General features: G+C 39.2%; 1 protein-coding gene across 4 annotated transcripts in view; it reads left to right on the plus strand.

Annotated features, from left to right (window-relative positions):
• The window catches only part of ACER3 (alkaline ceramidase 3), an 80037-nt gene that overhangs the window by 18919 nt on the left and 36120 nt on the right, over positions 1 to 24998 (plus strand). For 2 of the 4 annotated variants that reach the window (XM_030557810.1, XM_030557819.1), the window contains exons 2-6: positions 5447 to 5557; positions 17279 to 17331; positions 20327 to 20379; positions 23131 to 23212; positions 24584 to 24619. In XM_030557810.1, coding sequence (XP_030413670.1) covers positions 5447 to 5557; positions 17279 to 17331; positions 20327 to 20379; positions 23131 to 23212; positions 24584 to 24619 — 335 coding nt within the window. Of the gene's footprint in view, positions 1 to 3254; positions 3260 to 5446; positions 5558 to 17278; positions 17332 to 20326; positions 20380 to 23130; positions 23213 to 24583; positions 24620 to 24998 lie in introns of those variants that run through there. The other 2 variants (XM_030557838.1, XM_030557829.1) reach the window with 2 other exon arrangements.

Raw genomic sequence — 24998 nt, forward strand, 5'->3', positions numbered from 1 at the left:
TGGATGACAGTAAAACAGAGGTCCTGAGTACTCAGAGTCATTGAAGTTCCTGTGGCACATTTTATAAAAGTAGGGAGATTAGTGATGGTACACACTGACCAGATTCCATTTTGGGTGACTCTATTTTGTCTGCTTGAGGTCCTTCTGAAGTTTCAGTTGGATACAGGATTTCCTGACTCATTCTGTATATGTCACTGTGGGCTGCTAAATATAGGATTCTCTATATTTAAAAATGGCTTGTGGAAATGAAAAGCTAATTGCTGTGCTGTTTTCCTGATGATGTGATGGAAGAGAGAACTGCAAAAGATACAAGTGAGTGAATTGAAGAAATGTGGATTCTTTTTCCGAAGAATTTCTGAAGTGATGCCTGTATTCTGGTAATCTAGTAATGATCTCGGCTTTTCAAGGTTTCTGAGCTGTGTTTACTGCCCAGTGTGGTCTAATTGTAAAATATTGTATATACAACAGAAATTTTCTGTTTTATTCAAATTTTAATTTCCCTGTTGGCACTTTAATATCATGTTGATGGGTGCCTTAGAAATTATACCTGTATTACAAGTAAATTGCTACTGACTTTCTAATTCTTTTAATTTTTTTATTTTTTTATTTTTTTATATCAAACCCTCTACAGGTCTCTCACCTTCTGTATTATATTGAAGTTTCTCATCCTACCCTTCAAACCCATGCATACATTAGTTGCCACCCACATATTTTTTACCCCTTTTTTTCCATGCTCTTTGTCCCTTCTGTCACCTGTGCCACATAATTAACCCCCTACCCCTTTTGCTTCCTTTCCCTTCTCTCCCTCTACTTCCCATTCATTCATTCGGCTCCCTATGCGTGGAAAGAAACCTCTGCCTGCCCCAGAGCATCACATGAAGTTTTCTCTAAAAGAGAGGGCCGCCCCCACATGATACAGCTAACTTAATCCAGCTTTTAGGCACAAGCAAGTGTCCACTCTTTCTGGTGTGCTTGAATACATGCCATTCTTCCCACTTTCTTAATACGCATATTAGACACCCTGAGCTTGCATTACAGCTCCGATTGGATTGCCAAAAGTTAAAGGTTTCATTAATAAAATAAGTCCTTAGAACTTTACATATTTTTGAAAGTGACAAGATTAAGTCACTTGTGGCCTAATAATAAACAGACTGAAAAAAGATTCAGGCACTTCACCTTCCACCCAATCTTTGATTTCACAATCTCATACTTGTATTTTCTTTTCGCTATTGCTATGTGCAAGATCCACACAAATGGAAATACGTTGACAGTGACTATGCAGAATGCTGTCTGATGTGCAAAGTAAAACTGTTGTGTTTTTTCTTGAATCATTTAGTTAAAGTAAACTTAGAAGTTACTTGTAATAATAGTTGGTATCCCTTTTTAAAGATCTGTTTAAAAATGCCTTGCCTTTTTTTTTTCTTGTTTAAAATGGTAGTATGATACGATACCGATTTTTAATGGAAGAAATGTGATGTTCATTGTTACTGATCACAAATCTAAAACTAAAAAAAACTTTAACTGCAAAAATGTCCTTGTCACACTGTCATATACACCCTACTTGAACTTACTATTTTCACTACAGCCGAGTCAAAATTGATGGCTTTTCCTATTTTCAGAGAGAGAGAGAGAGAGAGAGAGAACATTTTAACAGTGGAAAAGACCCTCATGATTCATAAATCTCTCATTCATCCTTAGTATAAATATATATACCAGGGTAATTTAGAAATGTTCAAGTCACACTGGTTGCCCTGCCAAAAATTTAATGAGGTATTTTTTAACTTCTTTAGTACCTTTTCCTCATTGGAAACCCTGCATTTGTTACCCTAAATGTGTTACAATTAGTTGCATTCTTATTCCATGTTTAGATTTTTCTAATGGCCATATTTTGTTGAAAACAGACTTAATTGTCCAGCTTCATTTACTTTATCCTATCACATTCTCCTTCACATGTTTTGTAGAAGTAACTTTCCAATTTAGAAATTAGCTAATTCTGCAGGAATTAAAGATTTACAAAATCTAGGTTCTGCAAATTTATGGGAGCCCATTTATTCTACGAAATAGTCCAGCTAACACCCTTGGCAAATAAAATGTCACTTTGGAACAATGCTGTGTATGAAAATAGCCTTGCAAAATTGTCATGAAAATTTGCAAAGCAAAGCATGAAATCTGCTTGTCTTCCCTTTACCATGATGACAGATTAAACTAACGCTTAGGTTAAAAAAAATTACTCTGCCTGTCTTAATATAATCTTGAAAAAGATGCTTTTAACAAATCAACGAGATTTTAATAATTTGTGTGGTGATGGGGAACCTGTGTTCAAGGAAGACCTTGAGTCTTGTGCTCTTCAGATGAATAAAGCTGGGTGGGGTGAGAGTGCATACTAAGTGAGAGGGAGGATAAGGCGGGGACTCCACAGTCTGGAGCAGTAGGGGAAGCACAAAAGTGCAAAGCTTACAATATTTTTAATAGGTTCACCTGATGCATGCCAAGAGCATTTAGTCAATACCATGCACTAAAACAACACGGGAAGTAGTATCTACAATTTAAGAGTGATGGCACTTCCTCTCATTGCAAGACAACCTGAGATGCAAGGAATGTACTCACTGATAAGACTGTAGCAAATAGTTTACACGAGCTTCCATTTTATAAATATCTAGAGAATTAAAGCTAAAACTCTTGCCTTAATGTACATTGTTCTCTTTTCTATGTTCTCATATCAGTCTGAAGTTTCCAGCCTTAATTGGCTCTATTCTGAAATGATTTGCTTTGTCAGTTATGAACAGGTCTTTCTTCACATGTTCCTTTAATTCAGTATTTTTATATTTGAGTCTTCTTTTGCATGTTTCTTAGCATACTATGAATCATTTCATACTAATCGTCACCTTTAAGAAATTATGAGATTTACGTGATCTGCAATAACTGTTTTGGGAAATCAGAGCATATAAGAGCCGCTCTAGAAAATTATAAAGACTTAGAACACAGGGCCATATTTTAAAATAAAATAAAATAAATAATAGGTATATCTCCAATCTCCTAGAACTGGAAGGGACCTTGAAAGGTCATTGAATCCAGCCCCCTGCCTTCACTAGCAGGACCAAAGAAATATTCTAACGAAACTTTACCCTGCTTTTTCAGGCTGCATGGCCATCTTCTGTTGTTTGTGGGGAGGACAAGATAATGGCCAAGTTGTAAATATTTACAATACATACAACAAAAATATTTAATGTAACGGGAGCTTCTTCCACCGCCGAATTCTGTTGAGGCTACCTACTGCCTGCTTTAGGGATGTGTCACATGGTAGAAATGGGCATCTTTAGCCTGCTGAGGTCCTATGATCTTCTCTCTCCTTATTTGATGGCTCTGCACTCCTCCTCTCCCCAAACTAATGATCAAGGAGAGATGCAGTATTATCTAGCCTTGTCTAAAGGGACGCATCTACTGGAATAGAGAATAGTCGTCTTAACACTAGTTGTTAGGCTGGTGACCACCAAGGGGAATTAAGAATGAAGAGATCCCATAGGTCATGCCTTTATCCTGCAGTCAGATAGGCATTGGGTGTCTTTGCACAGCCCTGTTGACCTCAATAAGGATTCACTTGGGTACTTCTGCAGCACTGGGGCCTTTCTTTGGGGATCACTGACTTGCAGCCAGATCAGCTTTGTTTATAACTGGTCCAAACAGGTGGTTGTGCCATTGTTAAGCATGATCATGTTAGTAAAGCAGCTTGCTAAAGAGATACTCGCTTCAGATAAGATTTATCTACTTATGAAGAACATCTAAAATAGAAACAATCAAAATTTGTCAGCCTTTATACTAGCTGCATTTTCAGGTTTGCTGAGCTTTAGCAGTGAAAACAGGCCAGTTACATCATCAGTATCTAATTTCACATTCTGGTTCTCATGCTGGAATAATGCTGTTGTGTCTGGGGCTTTTGCACTGCAGGAAAGTGTTTAAATATGTAAAGCATGTTTCTTTGGTAGTGGTTCTTGGAATAGATTGAACTTTAAAACATTTGAGCATAGTTTGATTCTTCCCATTTCCTTTTGGCAAGTAGTTTGAGGGGAGTAGGTATTTGTGTGAGATGAGTTCCTGTGGCAGGTGTTTTATTGAGCTGCGATATTGGTCAAAATGCCCCAAATTAACTCGCATGTTTCGCAAGATGCGCCTGTTTGTTCAAGGTTTTATACAATTTAACTCTTATTGGAGATCCTTGAATAGTAAGGTTCTGATATTGGCATAATATCGAGCATTTCTGTGTTTTAGTCTGATGTAATCTGCAGGTACATGTTAATCTGTGCTTTATATTGTCAGGTGGTCAGACATGTATTTTTATGCATCAGCATCTTTAAAGAAAAGTATAGGTCTATATTTAATTTGGTAACTACAGTACATAACTTCTGCACCTAAAATCTGACTACATCAGGCAGGGATAAGATGCTGAGTTTGCACTCCCTTCAGACCAAGCCTGTTTTGCTTAATTCCTGTTGCTTTACTTAAGGGTTTGCTCACGGTTGTTTTGCACTTTGTGAAGTCATTTATAGTATACCCATGCAAAGTGGATGTAAAAACACTTGCCAGTCAATATGGTAGAGCCATTCTTTATAGAATCTGTGCAGGTGCACTACTTTCGTGCTGTGGCATCTGGTATCATAGATTAAAATGTGACACTTATTTTTGGTCTTTGTGTTATTGGATTGCAATCTGAATACAGCCAAGCTTAGTGTTTACGCAGATGCCTTCAAGTTTTATTCAGCTAAAAACTGGAGATCTGTGTTGGTAGCAGAGCTCTTGTGTTCAGATGTCATGCGTCCCAGCAGTCTGTTGCTTCTGGACCGCACTAAGAATGTGCTGGTCCTCCTGAAATCTGTCTTTAGAAATATGCCTTGGTTAGTCTGTGTATGGTAAAAGTTTTAAACCCTGATGAGGGAAGAGTGTTGCCTGCAGTTAGCTTACATGATTAAATCTAAAATGAAGATTGTATAATTTGTCTTGAGGGATCAGAGGGAAGAGCATGGGGAGAAAAGGAAGGAGCACTCTATGCTCATGTTAGTGCCCCGAAAGTGTTCCAGGAGCTGCTTAAAATACCAAAACTTTTGCTATTTGAGGATTTATATTTGCTGAAAGAATTTCTGATAAAATGTGCTTTGTATTCTACCAAGATTTAACCATATTTTTTCTGTTTCTTTGCCATAAACATAAGCCTCATCCAGTATTACTCTTTGGTCTGATGTAATATTGTAATGTTACCTAGGCACATGTGAGGTTACCCAGATTGTAGCAAAATCTAACAGCGAATAAAGTGCTAAAGCAGAAAGAGGCTTGGAGAAAAGGTGTAGCCTTTTTACTGAGAACTGTTGAAGTTTTGTTTGAATGAATGTAGCTTTGTTTATTTCAAGTGCATGTTGCCCAATACTAAATCTCTGCTTTGGTTTCTATCCTACAGGGAACACAGTGAGTAACCTGATTTTCATTCTACCTCCAATCTATGGTGCGATTCAGACCTATAAAGATGGCCTTGAAAAACGATATTTAGCTGCATTTTTTTGTCTCACAGGTATGTGTAAAACTTCACTTGCACTTGAATTATACAGGGATTTCAGATGAGATATGTATAGTCAAAATCGGAACATGTTTCTGTTCTCACTTCAACCTCAGTTCTTTATATAATCTATAATGTCTTGAGATTATTAGTATTGTTTAGGCCAGATAAATAAAATCAGAATTCACAAAATAACTATCTGTCTGATGTAGTAAAATAAGCCCTATCTGGCCTTGTGTCCTAATCCAGTGTATGCATTTTCATAGACTGTGTCCGTTTTAGGCTGATTTACAGAAGCTGTGTTGTGTGGCCCATATTTACCAAACAGTTTAACACTGTGTTAGTCTTTTAATTTGTACCACTTTTATAAAAGCGTAAATAAAACAAGTGGGCAAACACCTTGGAGGAACTGCGTGAGTGCCAAGTTTCCATCTATTTTGTCAGATTTAGTGCTTACCTTTTATTGGTTTGACCTGCATCAAGATAAACACTAAATCACGTTCAAGGCATTCTCCCAATAGCTAGAGGGCACTCTCCTCTTTACAGAGCTTTGTAATATTAACCTGTAGACTGGCTTCTAAGAAACTCAAATAACTGTGGTGTTGAAAGCATTAAAAAAAACAAAACCCTGAGCTTAACAGCTCCTTTCCTGCCCCAGTCACTCTGTTTCTTACCAAACAGGGAGAAAGTACACAGTAGAACATCAGAGTTATGAACACGTTGGAAATGGAGATTGTTCATAACTCTGAAGTGTTCATAATTCTGAACGAAATGTTATGGTTGTTCTTTCAAAAGTTTACAACTGAACATGTATTTAATACAGCTTTGAAATCTTAATATGCAGAAGAAAAATGCTGCTTTTCCTTTATTTTTGTAGTAGTTTGCGTTTAACACAGCACTGTACTGTATTTGCTTTTTAAAATTTTTTTTAAACTCTACTGCTACTTGATTGCACAGTTCCATTTCCAGCTGAGGTGTGTGGTTGACTGGTCAGTTTGTAACTTGGGTGTTTGTAACTCTGAGGTTCCACTGTATTATTGCAAAGTGGCATCAAATTTGACAGTCCTCTATATGTGATAGCATGTTTCCTTGTCTGCAGAGGCCTTCTCTTAGCTGGCTGAGTACAGTCCTGCCCGAGCCCTGGGTACATACTCTGGAGGCTAGCCTGAACATCTGCCAGTGCTGCTGTGGCTAAACTGCTGTGTTTAAGCGCTAGCTTGAGTATGTTTGCCTGAGCTAGGAATTAAACCTCCTGGCTGCTGTGTAGATGTCCTCAGATGTGAAATTTACTTCTGGCATGGAGAAACCTGTCTTGAGTGAAAGAATCTTGCATTCGCCCTTTCATCCCCCCCAAAATCCATAAATACTCTATCAGCTAAACTGAAATAAAAGATGTACACAGGAATCAGTTCGTCACTACTAATGTAGCCACCGCTGTTGTGAAAAGTGGCAACTCTAACAGAGTACATGCTATGCCACAGTCTGGCAGGAAGGGAATACTGTATACTACACCTGAAATGCTACCGCTTCAGTGCTGCAGCTGCACCACTGTAGTGTAGACACTACCTGTGCTGATGGGAGAACCCCTCCTGTCAACAATCCACGTCCCTGAGAGAATTCTTCCATTGTCCTAGTGCTGTCTGCACTGGGGGTTGGGTTGGTTTAACTACGCTGCTCAGGAGTGTGGATTTTTCATACCCCTGTGTGACATAGTTAAGCCGACTTAATTTTCTAGTGTAGACCAGGTCTAACTTATAACTGTAGGACAGTTTAGAGAGGTCAGATGTAACTGCCTAGTTGGAGTTTGGCCAACATACAAAATTTAATGCTCTTGTAAAAAGTTCCATAGAATCTTCAAAAAATGACCACTTGTGATCACTGTACTGTATCAAAACATCACTTTCAGCCTCACAACATCCTTAATACTGTGGACCGCTGGTTCATTGGAAAAGTAAGTGCCACCTGCTGAATTTCTAGTGCCACTTTCTATAGCACCTAAGTATTGGCTTGCAACATTAGCTGTGGAGACTGACCATTTAGAATAGTTTCCATGAGTGTGGGCGTGGCCTCAACGGGCTAGCCATGGGCAGCAGACAGACTCAATTACACTCAAGAGTCTTGAGGATTTGTTTTAGAACAAATGTGTTAAGAACTCTGACACCTTTTCTAAGATCGTAACTGAAAGGTAAACCTATTGAAATGAAGATGTGCAAAATGTCTCCTCATAAAGAAGTACCAGAGGAAATGCATTTGCTCGCAACAGCTGTTCTTTATTAACAGGGTTCACTCCTTACGGTCAATTGGTCACAGATGAACAAATACAGATGCAATCCATAAAGCCAACAATCCTTAGTCCAAATCTGTTAAGTGAATTAACTTCAGGTACCATGCTTCATTAAAAGCCATTTAACATAGGTCCTGTACTTGCTTTGGCTCAACAATTCAGACTTTCTATTAATGTTCAAAAACAGTAAAGCAGCAGAATTGCTATGAAGTAAAGATAAGAGCATTATGGTTTCGTTTCAACACATTAAGATGTTAATACTTAAAGATTTTGCTATTAGTAGGTATCAAAGGCAAACGTTGAAAAGACATAATGTGTTGAACTCTTGGAACATACTGTAACACCCAGAAATCACCCCAAATTCCCTGGGACCTGATGTTTAATCTAATTCTCAAGCATTCAGGTGGTTCTGGGTTTATCTTTCAGTGTTCTGTCATACCATAGCATCCCAGGAAGTATGTATAGTCCTTTGTTTATTTCTTGCCCTGAGATTTTTGCAGCTGACATCTACTTCCTCCTTGAGCAAAACCATTTGAACTTGAGAAGCACCCATCATTTTACATATGTGCTAGCATCTAGATTTGGTGAGAAAAGGAAGAAGGGAGTTTCTAACCAGCTGTTTAAATAAACTTGTTGTTCATATTAGATATCAAGTTTACAGAGTTACACTTAAATTCTTCTTTGGGATCCAGAGCTCTATTTTAATGGCTTATTTCTGCTACCATTCAGCTTGCTGGGGTTGGATTGTCGTTGAACTCAATAGGAGAAGAAATAAGACTTTTAACCTTTATTGAAGTTGCCACCAGAATTAGTCCCAGGTTCCACTTGATATTGCAATGCCTGATTAGAATTTGACCTATTAGAGAGTCTCTCTGAATATTTTTCCCATGTACTACTTATTTTCTTGGGGATCATGTCTCTAGTACCTTCATATTGCTCATTCTAGAAGGGAATTGATCCAACTTCTTGTATCAAGCACTTCTGTAGTTGTTTTGATCTTAATCTAACCTTTTGCTTATCTCCTCAAGGTCTATGTCTGGTATGTATTGGTCCTGCTTTCTCTTATCAGAAGTGTTGGACTTCAGGAGTATACATCGGAGGCATAGCTCCCAGATTTGTCCTGAAATTTTTGTCAAAGATTGAAGTGTTTTATTTTGTGTTTTAAATTCTTTTCTATAATGATTTTTTTGGCATGCTTAAGCAAGTTCTAGTGCTAAATCATCAAACTGTGCCAAAGATTAATAAATGCCAAGGGAGAGAGGATTCTGCACTCCAGCCACAGATTGATAAGAATTTATAACCAGCCTAGAAGACTTAGCTTTAAATGAAACTGAGAGGTGTGTGTGGAATTAGTTATTAGAACCTTTCAGTTGAGAGGTCATTCACCTATTCTTAACCATGTAGACCTCTTTTTGGCTATTGGCGTAGCTGGGACCACTCCTGTCCCTAGATCATGGGGGGAAATGCAAGAGAAGAAAACCATAGATGGATAATATTCTGTGGGGATTTTTTTATATTAAAGTATCTATGGATTAGTATTTAAAATAACTTCACACACAACAAGAAATGAAATCCAGGGGTGGTACTTGATAAAGGAGTTTTTTTATTTTTATAATTTTTCAAGTTTAATTTTGTTGGATTCTTTTTTAAACTAGCCCCTACACAATAGAAGCAGTCTAATAAAGCATCATTTATCATATAAAGTTTCCGATTTTTCCCCGAAACTGCTTACAAATACATATCCTCACAAACGTTTTTTTGCATCCATTCTGAGAGATGAAGTATGGGAGGGTTCATGTGACCTGTACACGTCCTTGGCTAGAGCCCATGTATAATGTCAAATTCTTTCCAGTTGTAGATACTGCTTTGGAAGTCTTTTATAGAGCCATGTGAATAACAGCCATGCGTAGCCTGAAATTTGTGGATGACATTGCACTTACATCACCACTCAAACAAATAATATATCAACTGACAGTTAAATATCTGCAATTGCTAGTACCAAGAAACCTGTATTATTGCTTTCAGAAATAAAAGGACTATGCTGCCCTAAATATAATATAGCTTAGTGTGATCTTACATTTCCAGCCCTTTTTAATACTACTTTACTTACATATATTTTAGGCTACATTCCACTGCTCTAAAACAGGGTGTCTGTACTGTACTTAACACACTGTTTAGATATGCCCCCCTGTAATTTGAAGTGGTGAGCATCAACATAAGAATGTTGAGGGGTGACACACAGTATGTGTTTAACTACTGCAGCTTGTTGTCCCCTTTAACTTTGAAAAGCCATGTTGCTCCTCTTGGTTGCCAAAACTTCTGAATGAAGAGGTTCCAGCTGGCTAACTTCTGTATGCTTACTGACCTCTAGTCTGTTACATGCTTGGGAAACTCTTGTTAACAATGTAACCTAGACCTCTGCTTCCTGGATCAGAACCTAATTGTCTCTCTTTCTCAATATGTAGATGACCACATGGGAAGCTAATTTCTGTGGTGGTTCATTCCTCTCTCTTCATGTTTGTTCCCAGTTTGAAAATACTTTACTTATTTGAGGAAATACTTACAGAATATCTAATTGTGGGTTTGGTTTTTATGAAGTGAGTACTTTTCTAGAAGTGCCTAGATCAAGTAAGTCTTTCTGTAATGCGAGGCAAGGGATGGGGAACATAAGGGTGTGTTGTGCTGAAGGCGAGAGTAGAGGCCACATGTGGACACAAGTAAGGTTAAGTACTAGGCTACTTTAACTGCTCTACCTTAGTATAATTACTCTTCTTTACTGAGCGGAAATAAATCTTGAGCCCTTGCATGCTTGCTCTGTTATTTCAATTGCGTGGTTTAAAGAGAGATGGGGTTTGGATAAAACATGGGTGCTTCTGAGCTACATGCTTCCTTTTCTAGTTCATAGCATGCTCATTAATGTCATATCAGATCAGAATTCCCTGGCCTGCTCATCGCGTCATACCATATGCTTATATGCATCGTGTGCCAGTTCAAGACAGAAGATCAAGAACTCATACCATTTCACATAGGCCATTAGATAACAGCTGTGGCTCTCAAACTCTGATTGAAACGTTTCAAGGAGCTCCACAGCAAAGTGTTTTGTTTTTCTTTTGTTAAATGGCTTTTTGACAAAAACAGTTTTGTGTAATGTTTTTGTTCTGTTTTTGTTTTCTGGTTAAAACCTTGAAGCAAAATGGAAATGTGTATTTTTCGTGGTAACAGGAAAATCTTTAAATAAAAAATGAGAGTAAAAATCAGATTTTTTTTCTTCCTCCCACCATTTTATCTTCCTTTTTTTACCTTTCTTGATGGGGAAGTGGGAAAGTTTTTAAAAAAAATTAAAATGGAAAGGGAGAGAAAGTAACACTTTTTTTTCTCCTTCTCCCCCTTCAGAGAAGGGGAAAAGGGATGGGGGAAATAATGAAAAATAAATTAAAATTTTGAATTTGAAATGAGTGTTAATTTTGAAGGTTTTTTTTTTTTTTGAGAGTGTTATTTTTCAAAAATGTTCACAGACTAAATTTAAATTTCTGCTCTCCTTATTTGGCTGAATTTGAATTAGCAGCATAGAGTTGTAATCATAGAAATGTAGGGCTGGAAGGGATCTCATGAGATCATCTAGTCCAGCCTCCTGGGCTGAGGCAGGATTAAGCATACCCCGACAGGTGTCTGTCTAACCTGTTCTTAAAAACCTCTGATGACAGGGATTCCACAGCCTGCCCTGGAAACCCATTCCAGAGCTCAACTACCCTTAGAGTTGAAAAGTTTTTCCTAATATCCAGGGGTAGCCAACCTGTGGCTCCGGAGCCACATGCGGCTCTTCAGAAGTTAATATGTGGCTCTTTGTATAGGCACCGACTTTGGGGCTGGAACTACAGGCGCCAAATTTCCAATGTGCTGGGGGCTGCTCACTGGTCAACCCCTGGCTCTGCCACAGGCTCTGCCCCCGCTCTGCACCCACTCCACCCCTTCCCGCCCTCTCCCCTAAGCCTGCCGTGCCCTGGCTTCTCCTCCTCCACCCCGCCCCAGAGCCTTCTGCATGCCACAAAACAGCTGATTGGGAGGTGCAGGGAGAGAGGCAGAGGCACTGGTTGGCAGGGCTGCCGGTGGACGGGAGGTGCTGGGATTTTGGGAGGGGGGGTTAAGGTTGTTGGGGCTGCTGACATTACTGTGTCTCTTTGGCAATGTAGATTGGTAAATTCTGTCTCCTTCTCAGGCTCAGGTTGGCCACCCCTGCTAATATCTAACCCAAATCTTCCTTGCTGCAGATTAAGTCCATTGTTTCTTATCGAGCCTCTAATGGTCATGGAGAAAGATTGAGCACAATCCTCTTCATAACAGCCCTTAACATATTTGAAGACTGTTCTGAGGTTTCTTCCCTCACCCATCTAATTTCCTCAAGACTAAACATACCCAGGGTTTTTTTTAAACCTTTCATCATAGATCAGGTTTTCTAAACCTTTTATCATTTTTGTTGCTCTCCTCTGGACTCTTTCCAGCGTATCCGCATCTTTCCTAAAGATACCACCCTTACTTCTGCTCTTCTGCCTTCAGAGCCGGAGAGTGGCAGCTGCTGACTGAGGGCCCAGCTCTGCAGTCAGCAGTGCAGAAGTAAGGGTGGCAATACCACACCATGCCAGGCCATCCTTACTGCTGTGCTGCTGCCTTCAGAGCTGGGCTCCCAGCCAGCAGCTGCTGTTCTCCAGCTGCCCAGCTCTGAAGGCATTGCTGCTGCCAGCAGCAGAGCAGAAGTAAGGGTACTACTTACAATAACCCTCTACAATAACCTTGCCACCCTGCTCCCACGCAACTCCTTTTTGAGTTATGACCCCCCCAATAATGTTCTCTCACACACACACACACACACACACACACACACACACACACACACACCTCTCTACCTCCTTTTTGGGTTATGACCCCTACAATTACCACACCCTGAAATTTCAGATTTAAATAGCTGAAATCATGAAATTTATGATTTTTTTAAATCCTATCACCGTGAAATTGACCAAAATGGACAATGAATATGGTCGGGCCCTATGTATTGGTGAAGCGCTGCTGGTGTAGACATGATCTTAGTCTTAGATCATGAGCAGAGTGGAATGGGATCCTTGTCTGCCCAGTGGATATAGTATGATGCAGCAAATCAGCATGCTATAACCTGCAAACATGACATCCACAGTGCCTTTTTCAGTTTAGAAACTTGCTGAAACTGCAGTCTTAAAATACTGTGATTTTTGTTGTTTGTTTTTATTTTGGTAAGCATGTTAGGGACATATGTGCATGGTGATGGGCAAATGCTGGATATGCTTATAATTAAGGATATGATTGTCAAGTATTTTTAGTAAAAGTCATGGATAGGTCATGGGCAATAAACAAAAATTCACGGCCCGTGACCTGTCCATGACTTTTACTAAAAATTCCTGTGACTAAATCTTGGGGCGTGGGAGCTGCTGCCGAGGGGGTGTCGGGGCGGCACCAGCTGCTGGGGGCTGTGGACTGCGGTTGCTTCGGCTGACCAGGGACCGCTGCCCGGGGCCACCGGAGCAGCAGCTGGTGTGACTGTCCCGAGGTCACCTGAGAAATTAGGCCGTGGAGCCAGCCTCTTGGGCAGCCCTGGGGTGAGCCACACTGGCCCCTGCAGAAGTCATGGAATCCGTGATTTCCACAACCTCCATGACACACAAGGAGTCCGACTTATAATTTGTACAAAAGACTGAAACATTTTATTGTGTTACGTAGTTCCTTTCAAAATTACCTTTCTTTGAAAAGGCATAGTTACTTGCTATCTCGGCACACAGTTTGGTTTTTTACTTGAGCACAGTGGCTTCTCAGCTGATTGTTGACTGGATGTCCTTTTTATTGATGCTGATTTATTTGTCTGCTGTGAACATATACGAAAGTCAAACAGTAAAACTAACCAATGTATTATATAGAAGCACCAATCCTCCAGACTCTCAGTACACATACTTAAAGTATATGGATTACTAGCTGCTACTGGGATGGAGCAAAGAAGCCACCACCATGCAAACAAAATTGAATTTAAGGGGTTCTCTTAGATGGACAAAATATACTTTAGATGGCTTTTATCAGGACTCTACAGTGACATCATTACTTTTGAATAAAGTTGACCTGAGCTCTTATGACCAAAAGTATTCAAGGTCTGGGTTTTCTGTCTCATGCAAAAGATAGTACCCTAAGCACAATTCTCACAGCTCTGTTCTAGGGCACCGATTCAGAGGGGAGAGTGCCACCTACTGAATAACCAGCCCCACATCATGCAGCACCCTGGATTTCTCACTGAGTTCTTGTATCCAATACTAAACATATCTGATCCTGCTTAATTTAGGAAATCTGACGTGATTGCACCAAGACAGAGTATTGGTACCTCAGTTATAGATTTTATTAAAATAATGCATATACAGTGCTTGCACCAAAAGCATTCACAGTTTTTTTTAGAATTTAACTGACTCGAGCATTTCTCATTTTAAGCATTTTAAGGAATATCTTTCAACCCAGTGTAATCTTTCATAATAAAAGAAACACCAAGGTTCTACAACATAGTCCTTGCAACAGTTTTGAATGTATAAGGGCTCCAAAAAAAATCTGAAATGACGGCTTCTAATTTTGTACGTGTGGAGTGGGATTCTAATTGGTTTTCTGGATTTATAACTTTAATAACCTACAACTAACAACATACTTTGTTGATTACAAAAACAAGTTGAAACCTTGCATGCCATGTTTCTGGCCAAGGTGAAATTTATAGCTGTTATAAACCAGAAAGGATTTTATAGAGAAAATACTGATGTCACTGTAGTCAAAGTTACACTAACTGGCACACTGCTATGATGAGCTTATTGATTTCCAAATTAAATGACAGTCAGAATGTACTGTAGGTGTAGCCAGATACATGGTTAATTTCCCAATTAAATCTTAATGGAGTTGGAGTAGATGTTGGTCATAATATGAAAAGATTCTCTTAAAAGAACGGCTAGATGCAGGTGCACAGTGTTAAGTTTAAATGAGTAAAAATTTTAATTAAATTTCAGTGGGGAACAATGGAAGTGCATAAGCTTATCATAGACAATGGTGTCCAGTTTCCCCAGAGCGCTAATGAAGTTCAGATATCTAGGACAATACATTTTAAATAATATGGTTGGACTGTAAATGTGACTATAAGCAAATACACGCTTAGCAATTCCTCTTCAATAAGGAGACACAGTGACATAGTAATACTAGTCTATTAGAACATTAAAAAACCCAAACACCTCTAGATAAGGGCACTTGTACGACTGACAAACTTCAGTATGTATTCTAGAAAGTGATCTATTTACCTATACTGAAATGTGACTATTAGATCTTTGGCATGGAGTGCAACACTACAGAGCAGTTTAAGACAAAATGAAAAATACCTTAATTTAAAACTAAGGGAGCGTTTTAGGTAGAAAGATTAATGTCTGGGTATATACACAATCTGCTCTTCCTCTTGCCCCCCAAAAGATTATTTTTTAAATGGCAATGAACATGTCTTGTCACCTTTGAAGGTACAAGGGGAGACTACCAACCCCCTGCCAAAGCTAACCCTTTGCCCCACCAAGCCTTATCTAAATAGAACAATTTCTGAGGCTTTGTCTACATTACACAGCTTGTCGCTAAAAGATGGGCAGCGTAAACATTGTTTGTTGGCGCTTTTGCTGACAAAATACTTCCACCCCCTGGAGCGGCGTTCGCCTTGTTGACAGGAGAGCTCTCCTGCCAACAACGAGATGTTTACATAGCTACTTGCTACGGCAAAACTTGTGTCTTTCAGAGTGGGGCTTTTTTAAGCACCTGTGAACAACAAAAGTTTTGTTGTTCAGTTGGCAGTGTAGACAAAGCCTCAGGCTGTGTGTACACTAGCAGCACTTTACCTGTGTGGGAATTCTGGTATACTATACCAGGAAAGTGCTCCTAGTGTGGACGCAAATTATACCACCAAAGCTACACTTCTACTGTTATCTGATTTCCCTCTCCCTGCGCAAAACAAACTCTATCCATAAAAGCATGGTTTTACCACTGTAACTGAGGGCAAACCCACGCTAAAGCACTACATCGGCGCAGCTGCACTGATGCAGCTCCGCCACAGTGGCACTTCTGGTGATGACGCACTATGCCGATGGGTGAGCGCTTACCCGTCAGCATAATTACTAAGCTAGGTCAGCGGCAGGGCCGGCTCCAGGCCACAGCTCGCCAAGCGCGTGCTTGGGGCGGCACGCCGCAGGGGGCGCTCTGCCTGTTGCCAGGAGGGCAGCAGGCGGCTCCGGTGGACCTGTCGCAAGCGTGCCTGCGGAGGGTCCACTGGTCCCGCGGCTCCAGTGGAGCATCCACAGGCATGCCTGCGGGAGGTCCACCGGAGCCGCAGGACCACCGGACCCTCCGCAGGGAAGCCTGCGGGAGGCCCACCGGAGCCGTGGGACCGGCGAGCGGCAGAGCGCCCCCTGCGGCGTGCCGCCGTGCTTGGGGCAGCGAAATTGCTAGAGCCGGCCCTGGTCAGCGGGAGAGCAACGGTGTGCACGGCACTTAGTTCAGTGTAACTTACGTCGCTTTGGGGGGGTGGTCTTTGTCATACTCCTGAGTGATGTAAGCAGTAGTGTAGACCAGCCTAACTCTACACCAGGGACTTCTGCCCACACTACTGTATTGGTCAAGGGTCACGTGCCTGATCGACATAGCTATCCTGACCAAAGTCTGAGTGTAGACATGGCTTAAGAATCTGTCTCCATCAGGCCTAAGGAAAACAAGATAGATGATATCCAGGTAAGGTGGTGTCTTTAAACTGCCAGAAGTAAATACAGAGATGAGGAGGCAAATTTGTCAAATGAAAAAAGCCAGGTGCATATATCAAGAGCTTCATAGAAGTCAGAAATGGAAAAGACTCACTTTTCTGAATAGTTCCATTAGGTTTACATAAACTGCAATCCACAGCTGCCCCTGACTGATTTTGAAATCTGAACTTAAATCCTGTTACCCGTGGCCTCATATTCTGAGATTCTGTAAATTTTAGCTTTTAAATCCTTTCACCTGAACATCAACAAAAATATCACAGGTTTGTGGTTTTTATTTAGCCACAGAAGACACTACTGTGTAACTATTTCTCCATTGTTTTTTACGGTTCTAATGCATTTAATATTTGAGAATACAATACTCTTGTGATCCTAATGCTCAGTGCTGTCCTACCATTTTATGGAAAAGAATGCTGGGGGAAATATTCTCTTACAAAAAAATCAGTGGGATCTTTAAGGATTAAGGTATCAATTAAAGAGCATTAAAAAAATTGGATAGATGACTGAAAATATCCCTGTCTGCTATGTCTAAGGAACTTTTGTCAGTGAAGTTAATTTGCTAAGATAATAGACTGTGATGTGTTTTTAACCAACGTTTATGCTAATTGTGTTTTGGTTTGATTTCAGCTGTTGGATTGGGATCCTGGTGCTTCCACATGACCCTGAAGTATGAAATGCAGGTTAGTACTAATCAGCAGATGCGAATAGCCTTCTGCAGGTATCTTACTATTGTCCCCAAGTGTCCATTTGTTGTTTTCAGTTTTTCTTTATGTAACTGAATGCCTTGGTGATTTGCTTTTCCCTCATAGGAATCAAAACAGGTGGCTGTGCATGTACCTTTTAAGTCTGGCAGAGCTGGCAAAGACTCTCACTCTAAAGGTGGACAGAATGTGTCATTTTAGGGATTTGTTCTTAGCTAATCTAATTTTGTTTGATTTATCTGTAAAATAAATTTACCTATTCCTTATAGGCCACTGGACACGACCCCTTTCAGCATAGATGTAGTGTGAGCCCTACTTTGTTAACCATTGGTATTGATGTACATGCAGGAATGGATACAGTTTCTAAATTAGTACTGTAATCAATTCGCTATTTAGTAAAAGGGCTGTTACCTGTTATGAGATTGTTACAGAGTTTTCATTTGTCATGCTGTAACGTTAAACGACATTACAGCTTTGACTTTCTAATGAACATTATTGCCTAGGATTATTTTGTCGTCCTTTGGTATCCCCATGTATTGCTTAATTTTGTAGAAGTATAAAACTGCACTTCTAGATGTGCACCTGCCCTTGGCACCGAAGTCAAAACTCTGTGGAAAGCATTAATTGTTGGCTGCTTTTCCACTTGGGAATAAGGTTTTTCAGCAATACGTTGTTGGGAAAGGAGATTCTAGTCCCAATATAGCTTCATTCCCAAGAAGACTTGAAAGGCTTTGTCCTAGATCTGAGAGCGTGAGACACATTCATCCTCTTGAGTCACGATCAGGATGGTGATGGCCTCCATAATCTTCTCTCTGATGTCCGTGGGATTTGTTGGAGGCTGTCAGACTCAGTGATGTATATTACTGTCCATCACTGAGGTCAGAATGTATAAAGTACCTAAGCTTTGTATCTGCAAGGCCACTTCTAGTACAAATTATGCCAGAGCACTCAATGTCTCGCTGTAGAAGCAGCTAATCTACATGCGAGGAATTCACAGTTACCCCTGTTACTAGCTGATGAATCCCTATAGTCAGAAAAAGTATGTTCCATCCTTTAGACAATGCTGTTGTTCACTGGCTCTGTGGCTGAACAATGAAAAGTAGTCATTCGTAGCTGCTCAAGTGGTAACTTTCACTGGAGCTATCGTTACCTCCATACTGCAAACAGACCATCAGGCAGAATTGTACAGCAAAGGGGAAAAGGCAGGGGCTTCAGAAAAATTGTTCCAGGGGCTGCCTGAAGGGCAGCCGCCAAAATTGTTTGATGGGCAGCTGTATCAACTCACCATGTCACTATCCAATGTTCCTCAGTGCTCAGGCATCCGGTAGTTAAGACTTCTGAAAGGACTGAGTCACACCCTCCTTGTGCCTAGGCCATGCTGTCTTTTGGGGGGAATTGGTTCTCCCTTAGATGGAATCTGATGTGTACCTCTAGGAGATTTATTCTACTATTTTGTCCTTGAAAACTACCAAAATGTGAACTTTGGAGGCTAATGTTAGGTGTCCAGTTTTGAAAATGTTGGCCATAGTATTTGTTTTTTGTTTTTGTTTTATTTTCTTTCATGGAATCTTAGTTTATTAACGTCACTTTTTTTTTTTTAAAAGAAGGAGCTCCATAGGTTAATCACATGGCTATGCCTGACCAGACCTTTGAAAATTGAAATTTCAAAAATGCTAAGAAATGGTATAAGCAAACTCTAGGCTGTTCACCTCTAGTTCTGAATCTTCTAAATGAATGGCTTCATTTAGCCTGGTATTGTTGGTCATCTCTTCTGAATTCTCTAAGTTTCTTTTGCCAGAAACAAGATAAGCTAATTTGTTCTCATTCTTGAGAGACTTGGACACTCTCCTGAAATGACCGAATTGCCTTTCAACGTGAAAGTTAAAAATTCAATGCTTATTTTGGCCAATGCGTTCAGAGGCCTTCTTCCCAAAATAGAACAGTACCAAGCTGGCTTTAACATAAACATTGTTCTTTAATTGAAACTATTTAGACCACATACTTGCTAAGTTCAAAATGTTTAATGACTTCTTTTTCAAGATTGTCAGTCTCATGACTTTACTGCTATCTTCAGTGAGAAATCAGCTCCACACTCTCAAATTCACGTATACTTGTATGTAAGCACTCGCTGGAGTGCAGAGTTGTGATGGAAAAGGTGACTTTCTGATTCTGTGTATGTAAAGCAAAAGTTCAAATGCAAAATGAACATCCTCAGCAGAAGTGTCTATTCTTCATATGTCTTTTTTGCCTCCTCAGTTAAAGGTGGGTGTGTTACTTCCCAAAGACTTCTTTTTCCTCCAGAAAAGTAACTTTGTTTTCTTTAGACAAAATGTTGTGATCTTATTACTAATGGTTTAAAAATGATTTAAGATAAAACTGCGTTAATTTGCAGTCATGATTAGACCCAATTATTGCAACTTACTACAGTTTATTTAATTTTCAAATTAGAAAGAAGGTAAATGAAAAGCAAGGCTATTGCATCAGAGAATATTTCATAATGTACTAATGTTCTGTAATATTGTCTGCAAAAATAGTGAGGTCTTAAGGAGGCTTCAGTGCAACCTCCTGATTAATTTTTAATTGAGAGTTGGAGAGATACCACGAAAAGTTTTGAGCAGGTTATGAAGTGTGTTGGTTAGGTAGGTCCTGTACTGTAGGATTGTTAATTTCCTGGAAATCCTGTAAATGTTTAAAAGGGATTCGAGAGTGATGAAAATGGCAGAGATCTGTGAACACATGCTTTCTCCTAATGTGTAATATTTGAAAGATTCAGTTAAGCAAACATAGTAACTCACCTGCTTTCTAAGGTTGAGAGGCATTTTGACACTGTCGTATATAAAATATAGTCGAGAAGCTGGGTATCATAAAGCTGTTAAACCCCTCACTTAACAAGTTACTCCCCTTGGTTAACTTACACCAGTGTGCATGAGTTAAAAGCGATTTTCATTTTTTGGTGTTTCTCTGCTTTTTGTAGCTGTTGGATGAGCTGCCAATGATATACAGTTGTTGTGTGTTTGTCTACTGCCTGTAAGTACATTTTTGTCAAATGTTTTTAATATTGGAAAGGTACTTGTATGTAATGGCCAATTCATGGAACCCAATCTGCTCTCATTGAAATTGATGCTAAAACATCTATGCTTTACTCAGTGCCGTGAGCAGTTTTACTAACAGTAAAGAATCATGATCTAATGGGCAGACTAGGAGCCAGGAACTCTGACTTCTAGTCCTAGCTTCGCTAACTTAGACCTGCTGTGTGACCAGGTGCAGGCTGCGTAATCTCTTTGCCTATTTCCCTAGTTGTAAATGAGGCATAACATTTTGGATAAAGTAAGACAATACTGTGATAAGCCTTGTAGAAATGTTAATAAATCAGCTTGCCACTCTACTTAACAGGGACATTGAATTAATGTTTGTAAAAATGCTTTGCAAATGTGAAGCTCTATATACAGTAAGAATTAAGCATTATTTGGCATGTAGACAACAAGAGTAATGAAACTCTTGCAAAAACAGCAGGGTTATCATTCATTAGGGACAGTGTGATATAATCTGTGCTCCAAATGTAAATTTCTAAATTCTCATCAAACCTGCTTTCCACACCCCTTTTAAAAAAAAAATTTCTTAAGGAAACTAAATACTTTGTAAAAAGTGTCCTAGAAAAACTAACATAACATCTTGGCACAACATCCAAAGCAGTTCTCCTCCTTGATTCAGGGAGCTGTGTAGCATTTTGCAACTACAACAAATGAGTCTAGTTATGCAATACTGTCTTTCTCACCTGCCACATCCAGTCCCTGAAGCAACATGGGCTGTACCTTGAAAATCCAGCTAATGAAACCAGTCCACTTTTTCCTGTTATGAACTGGTTGCAAACAATGAGTTTTGTTTGACTACTTAAAAAACAGGGACAGATCTTCAGCTGGTGTAAATTGATGTAGCTTTATTGAAGTCTGCTGTGGCTTGTGGATTAAGTGGAATACTGTAGGACCAAATCCTCAGATGGGGTAAATTATCATAGCTGCACGCACTGCAGTTTACACCAGCTATGATGTAAAACTTTGGTCCATAATGTTGTTAAAATTGTTTCACTTTAATCTGAACCCATCCTAGAATCATAGAACCATAGGGCTAGAAGGGACTGCAAGGGTCATCTAGTGCCAAGATGCAGGATTTGCTATGTCTAAACCAGTGGTTTTCAGCCGGCGGACTGCTTGCCGCCCAATCAGCACACAGCTGCAGCCCATGTGATATCTTCAGGGCCATGCAGCTAGTGTGTATGTGTATATATATATATATGTATATTTTGTGTGGATGAGGCCTGCATAACACACGGAGAGCTGAATATGCCGCCCACAGTGGTAAATAGGTTGAGAACCACTGATCTAAATCATCCAAGACAGATGGCTATACAGCCTCCTTTTGACAGCCTCCAGTAAAGGAGCTTCCACACCAACCTCTCTGTGATCTATTCCATTGTCCTACTGTTCTTACAGTTGGGAAGTTTTTCCTGAGATTTAATTTAAATCTTCCATGCTGTAGTTTGAACTCACTGTCTCTTGTCCAGACCTCTGTGGCGAGAGAGAACAACTTTTCTCCATCTTTTTTATCCTGTCCCTCTGAGATTTCTTTTGCATTTATTTTGCCTGAATTGAATGTGATTCAGAGAAGAAAAAACAAAGTTCAAACACCAGTTCTTGGTTCGTACTGATTATTCCATATTTTTAAAAGTATAAAAGACTGAAGAGAAGCTTATGCACAGAAACTGCTTGAAATTGTGTACAGTGAGTAGTATACCGAATATAAATTCTTAAAGTTATGTGCTTTACCTAATGTGCTTATATTTAGTAAAATTATGGAAGTTCAAGAAGAGAGATCATCTAGTTCATCAGCTTACCAAGTAGGATTGTTCAATACAGAACGTTCCCTAGCCCTTGGTTCAATCTAACTTAAATTCTCAAGTAGTGGAATTCCCACCACTTCCCTTGGCAGGATGCTCCGGAGCCATACATCTTCCTGTCTTGAAGATTTTTTACAGATAATAAGTAATATTTTTCCTCCTTTTCATCCCATTACCATAAAACTAAGTAATGCTGCCTTCTCTGTGATGATTTGTGGACATATTAATCCTTCTTCATCATTTAGCTAAGCTATACATATTTAGGTCTTAATTTTTCTTTACATGTCCATTCCTCCAGTCCTAGTCACGTTTGCTGTTCTCTGAGTTCTTTCCAGTGTATCAAACCCTTTTCTGATGATGTGGTTCGCAGAACAATACCCCATAATCTAAGTGTGACTGCACCACAGCCATACTGTTTCCTGTTTTCTGATGCAATGCAATTTTGGGCAACATGTTACTGTGTGAATGTTTTACAGTGTTTTTTCTACTAACCACATCAAATTTATGTCTAATTTGCTTTCCATGAAAGAGTAAACCTTTTTAGGCATTATTTCTTCCCAGGCTTTTTCTTTTCGTTGGGTTATCTTTCCCTGAATATATTAGCTTGTATTTTTCCCAAACAACTTGTTCATACAGTAACCTATAATTAAGTAAATATCAGGCCAATATTTATTACAAGTGAAATATATTCCATCTGTAAAAGTGACAGGGCCTTGTGGGAAAGTCCAAATTTTCTCACAAGGCCCATGAGTTTCGTGTCACTTTTCTCACAGGTTCCCTTTAATCTCCAACAAATGATTCCTTTTAATATTATCACCTCTTGTAGGATTTATCATTTATATATGATAAGGTAAGACATGTAACTTTCCTCTGTTTTATTTCAGGTACGAATGTTTCAAGCACAAAAACAGTGTCAATTATCCTCTGCTTTTTGTATTAATAACTTTCAGTGTCATAGTCAGCATAGTAAGTAACTTTTTATTATGCAGAACTTTCATATGGGCATTAGTAATTTTCCTAACACTTAAGGAATATTAAACTGGCAGAATTCTATCTCTTGTACTTTATTGGTTGCTGTTGAAACTGGGCATGCTGGGAATAATTCTGTTCAAAGCTGGGAAGACTAATTTAGTTATTGCATTGTGCAAAATGTAATTTTTCTATGGGAAACTTCAATGCCTCCTGTAAATAAAAATTGATCCAAAACACTTTATGTGGAAAAAGAAAAGTTTGTTCATATAAAGAGTATAGGGAGGCAATCCAGGTGCTAGGTCCTGGGACTGGGAGTCAGAAAAATCGTCTGCTGTTCTGACTTTTCCACTGTCTTGTTCTGAGACCTTGAGCAGTTTCTTTACCTTTTTGAGCCTTAACTTTCTCATCTGTAAAATGAGGATAATAATGCTCAGTCATCTTTGTAAAGTGCATTGAGATCTGCAGTTAGAGAGCAATAGGTGCGCTAAATAGAAGTCAAAACCAGCCACAACTAAAAGTTAACTCTTTTTAAAATTTTCAAAATAAATACAGCACGGTTAAGGTTAATTTTGATTCTGTTCCTTGGTTCAGTGTGCTCTCTGTATGTTTGTGGGGATGCTTCCTAGGAACCTAAAACTAACATGGATGGAATATCTATATTTGGTGATGGGAGATAAAGCCAAGTAATCCTGCCAGTTTCATTGCTGACCCTTATCCTCATGTATTGCAGATTTTGCATCTTAATATGGGTTGACTATTCTTCTGAGCGTTTTTGATATGGCATGTTGTGGAGCAGATCAGATTGAGCCTCAAATGAAAAAATAATTCTGTTCATAGATACAATGCCCACTTTTTTCCAAAGCGGGATTTGAACTCACTACCTTAGCAGTAGGAGTCTACTGTGACTTTCTGTTAGCATCCATAGGAATTTAGAGATCTCATTTAACAGACACAGATTGATAATTTTAAGAAAAAATTAATTGCCTATGAGGACTCTAGTTCAGCCTGTTTCAGTACTTATCAAGGATTAGATATGTTTAAAATTTTAATGCACTTTTAACTTACTGTATGTGTATTGCAGTTTGAATAAATTGAGAGATGTTCACATCTAAAACTATCTGTTCAGGGTTGCTATTAAAACTACTTTTTTGAAATAGTGACATAAATCTGGAGGGACTCAAAGAATATTGGTGCTTGCTGTTGTCAGGGGAAAGAATTCCAATGCCTTATCAAGTTTGGTACTCTGTAGGTGGATAGTTGTATTTTTATTCTAACATGGCTTAAGTCTTTATGATTTTCAATATGTAAAACAAAGATATCTGTATGCAAAACAATGTGTAACACTTTTTCTTTAACTCTTTGCAGATTTACCTAAATTTGAAAGAGCCAGTATTTCATCAGGTAAATCTTACTCCTTTGCAATTAATTCTTTAGCATAAAGACAGTCTTGTTAAATAATGTATGCAGTGTTGCTGTAGCCATGTTAGTGTCATGTTCGAGAATCTTGTGTTGTACATCACAGTTTGCAAAAAGAATAATTGTGCTTTTCACATTTTTTTACTGGCGTACTGCAGTCCTGTCATTTGATGACCTGGAAAAATTATTGGAGAATTATGTCAAAACTTAATGATTGTATTTCATTGTCAAGGAGTGATGGAGAGAAGTCAGTATTTGAGTGAATATTTTACATGGATATTCAATAGCTACCTTATATAAATAACCAGGTCTACTGTGGGGTGGGTGCATGAGAGCGAGGGACACCTGTTTGTTCTCCTCTCTT

This window comes from Gopherus evgoodei, chromosome 1 (genome assembly GCF_007399415.2).
Source record: "Gopherus evgoodei ecotype Sinaloan lineage chromosome 1, rGopEvg1_v1.p, whole genome shotgun sequence".
Taxonomy (NCBI): domain Eukaryota; kingdom Metazoa; phylum Chordata; order Testudines; family Testudinidae; genus Gopherus; species Gopherus evgoodei.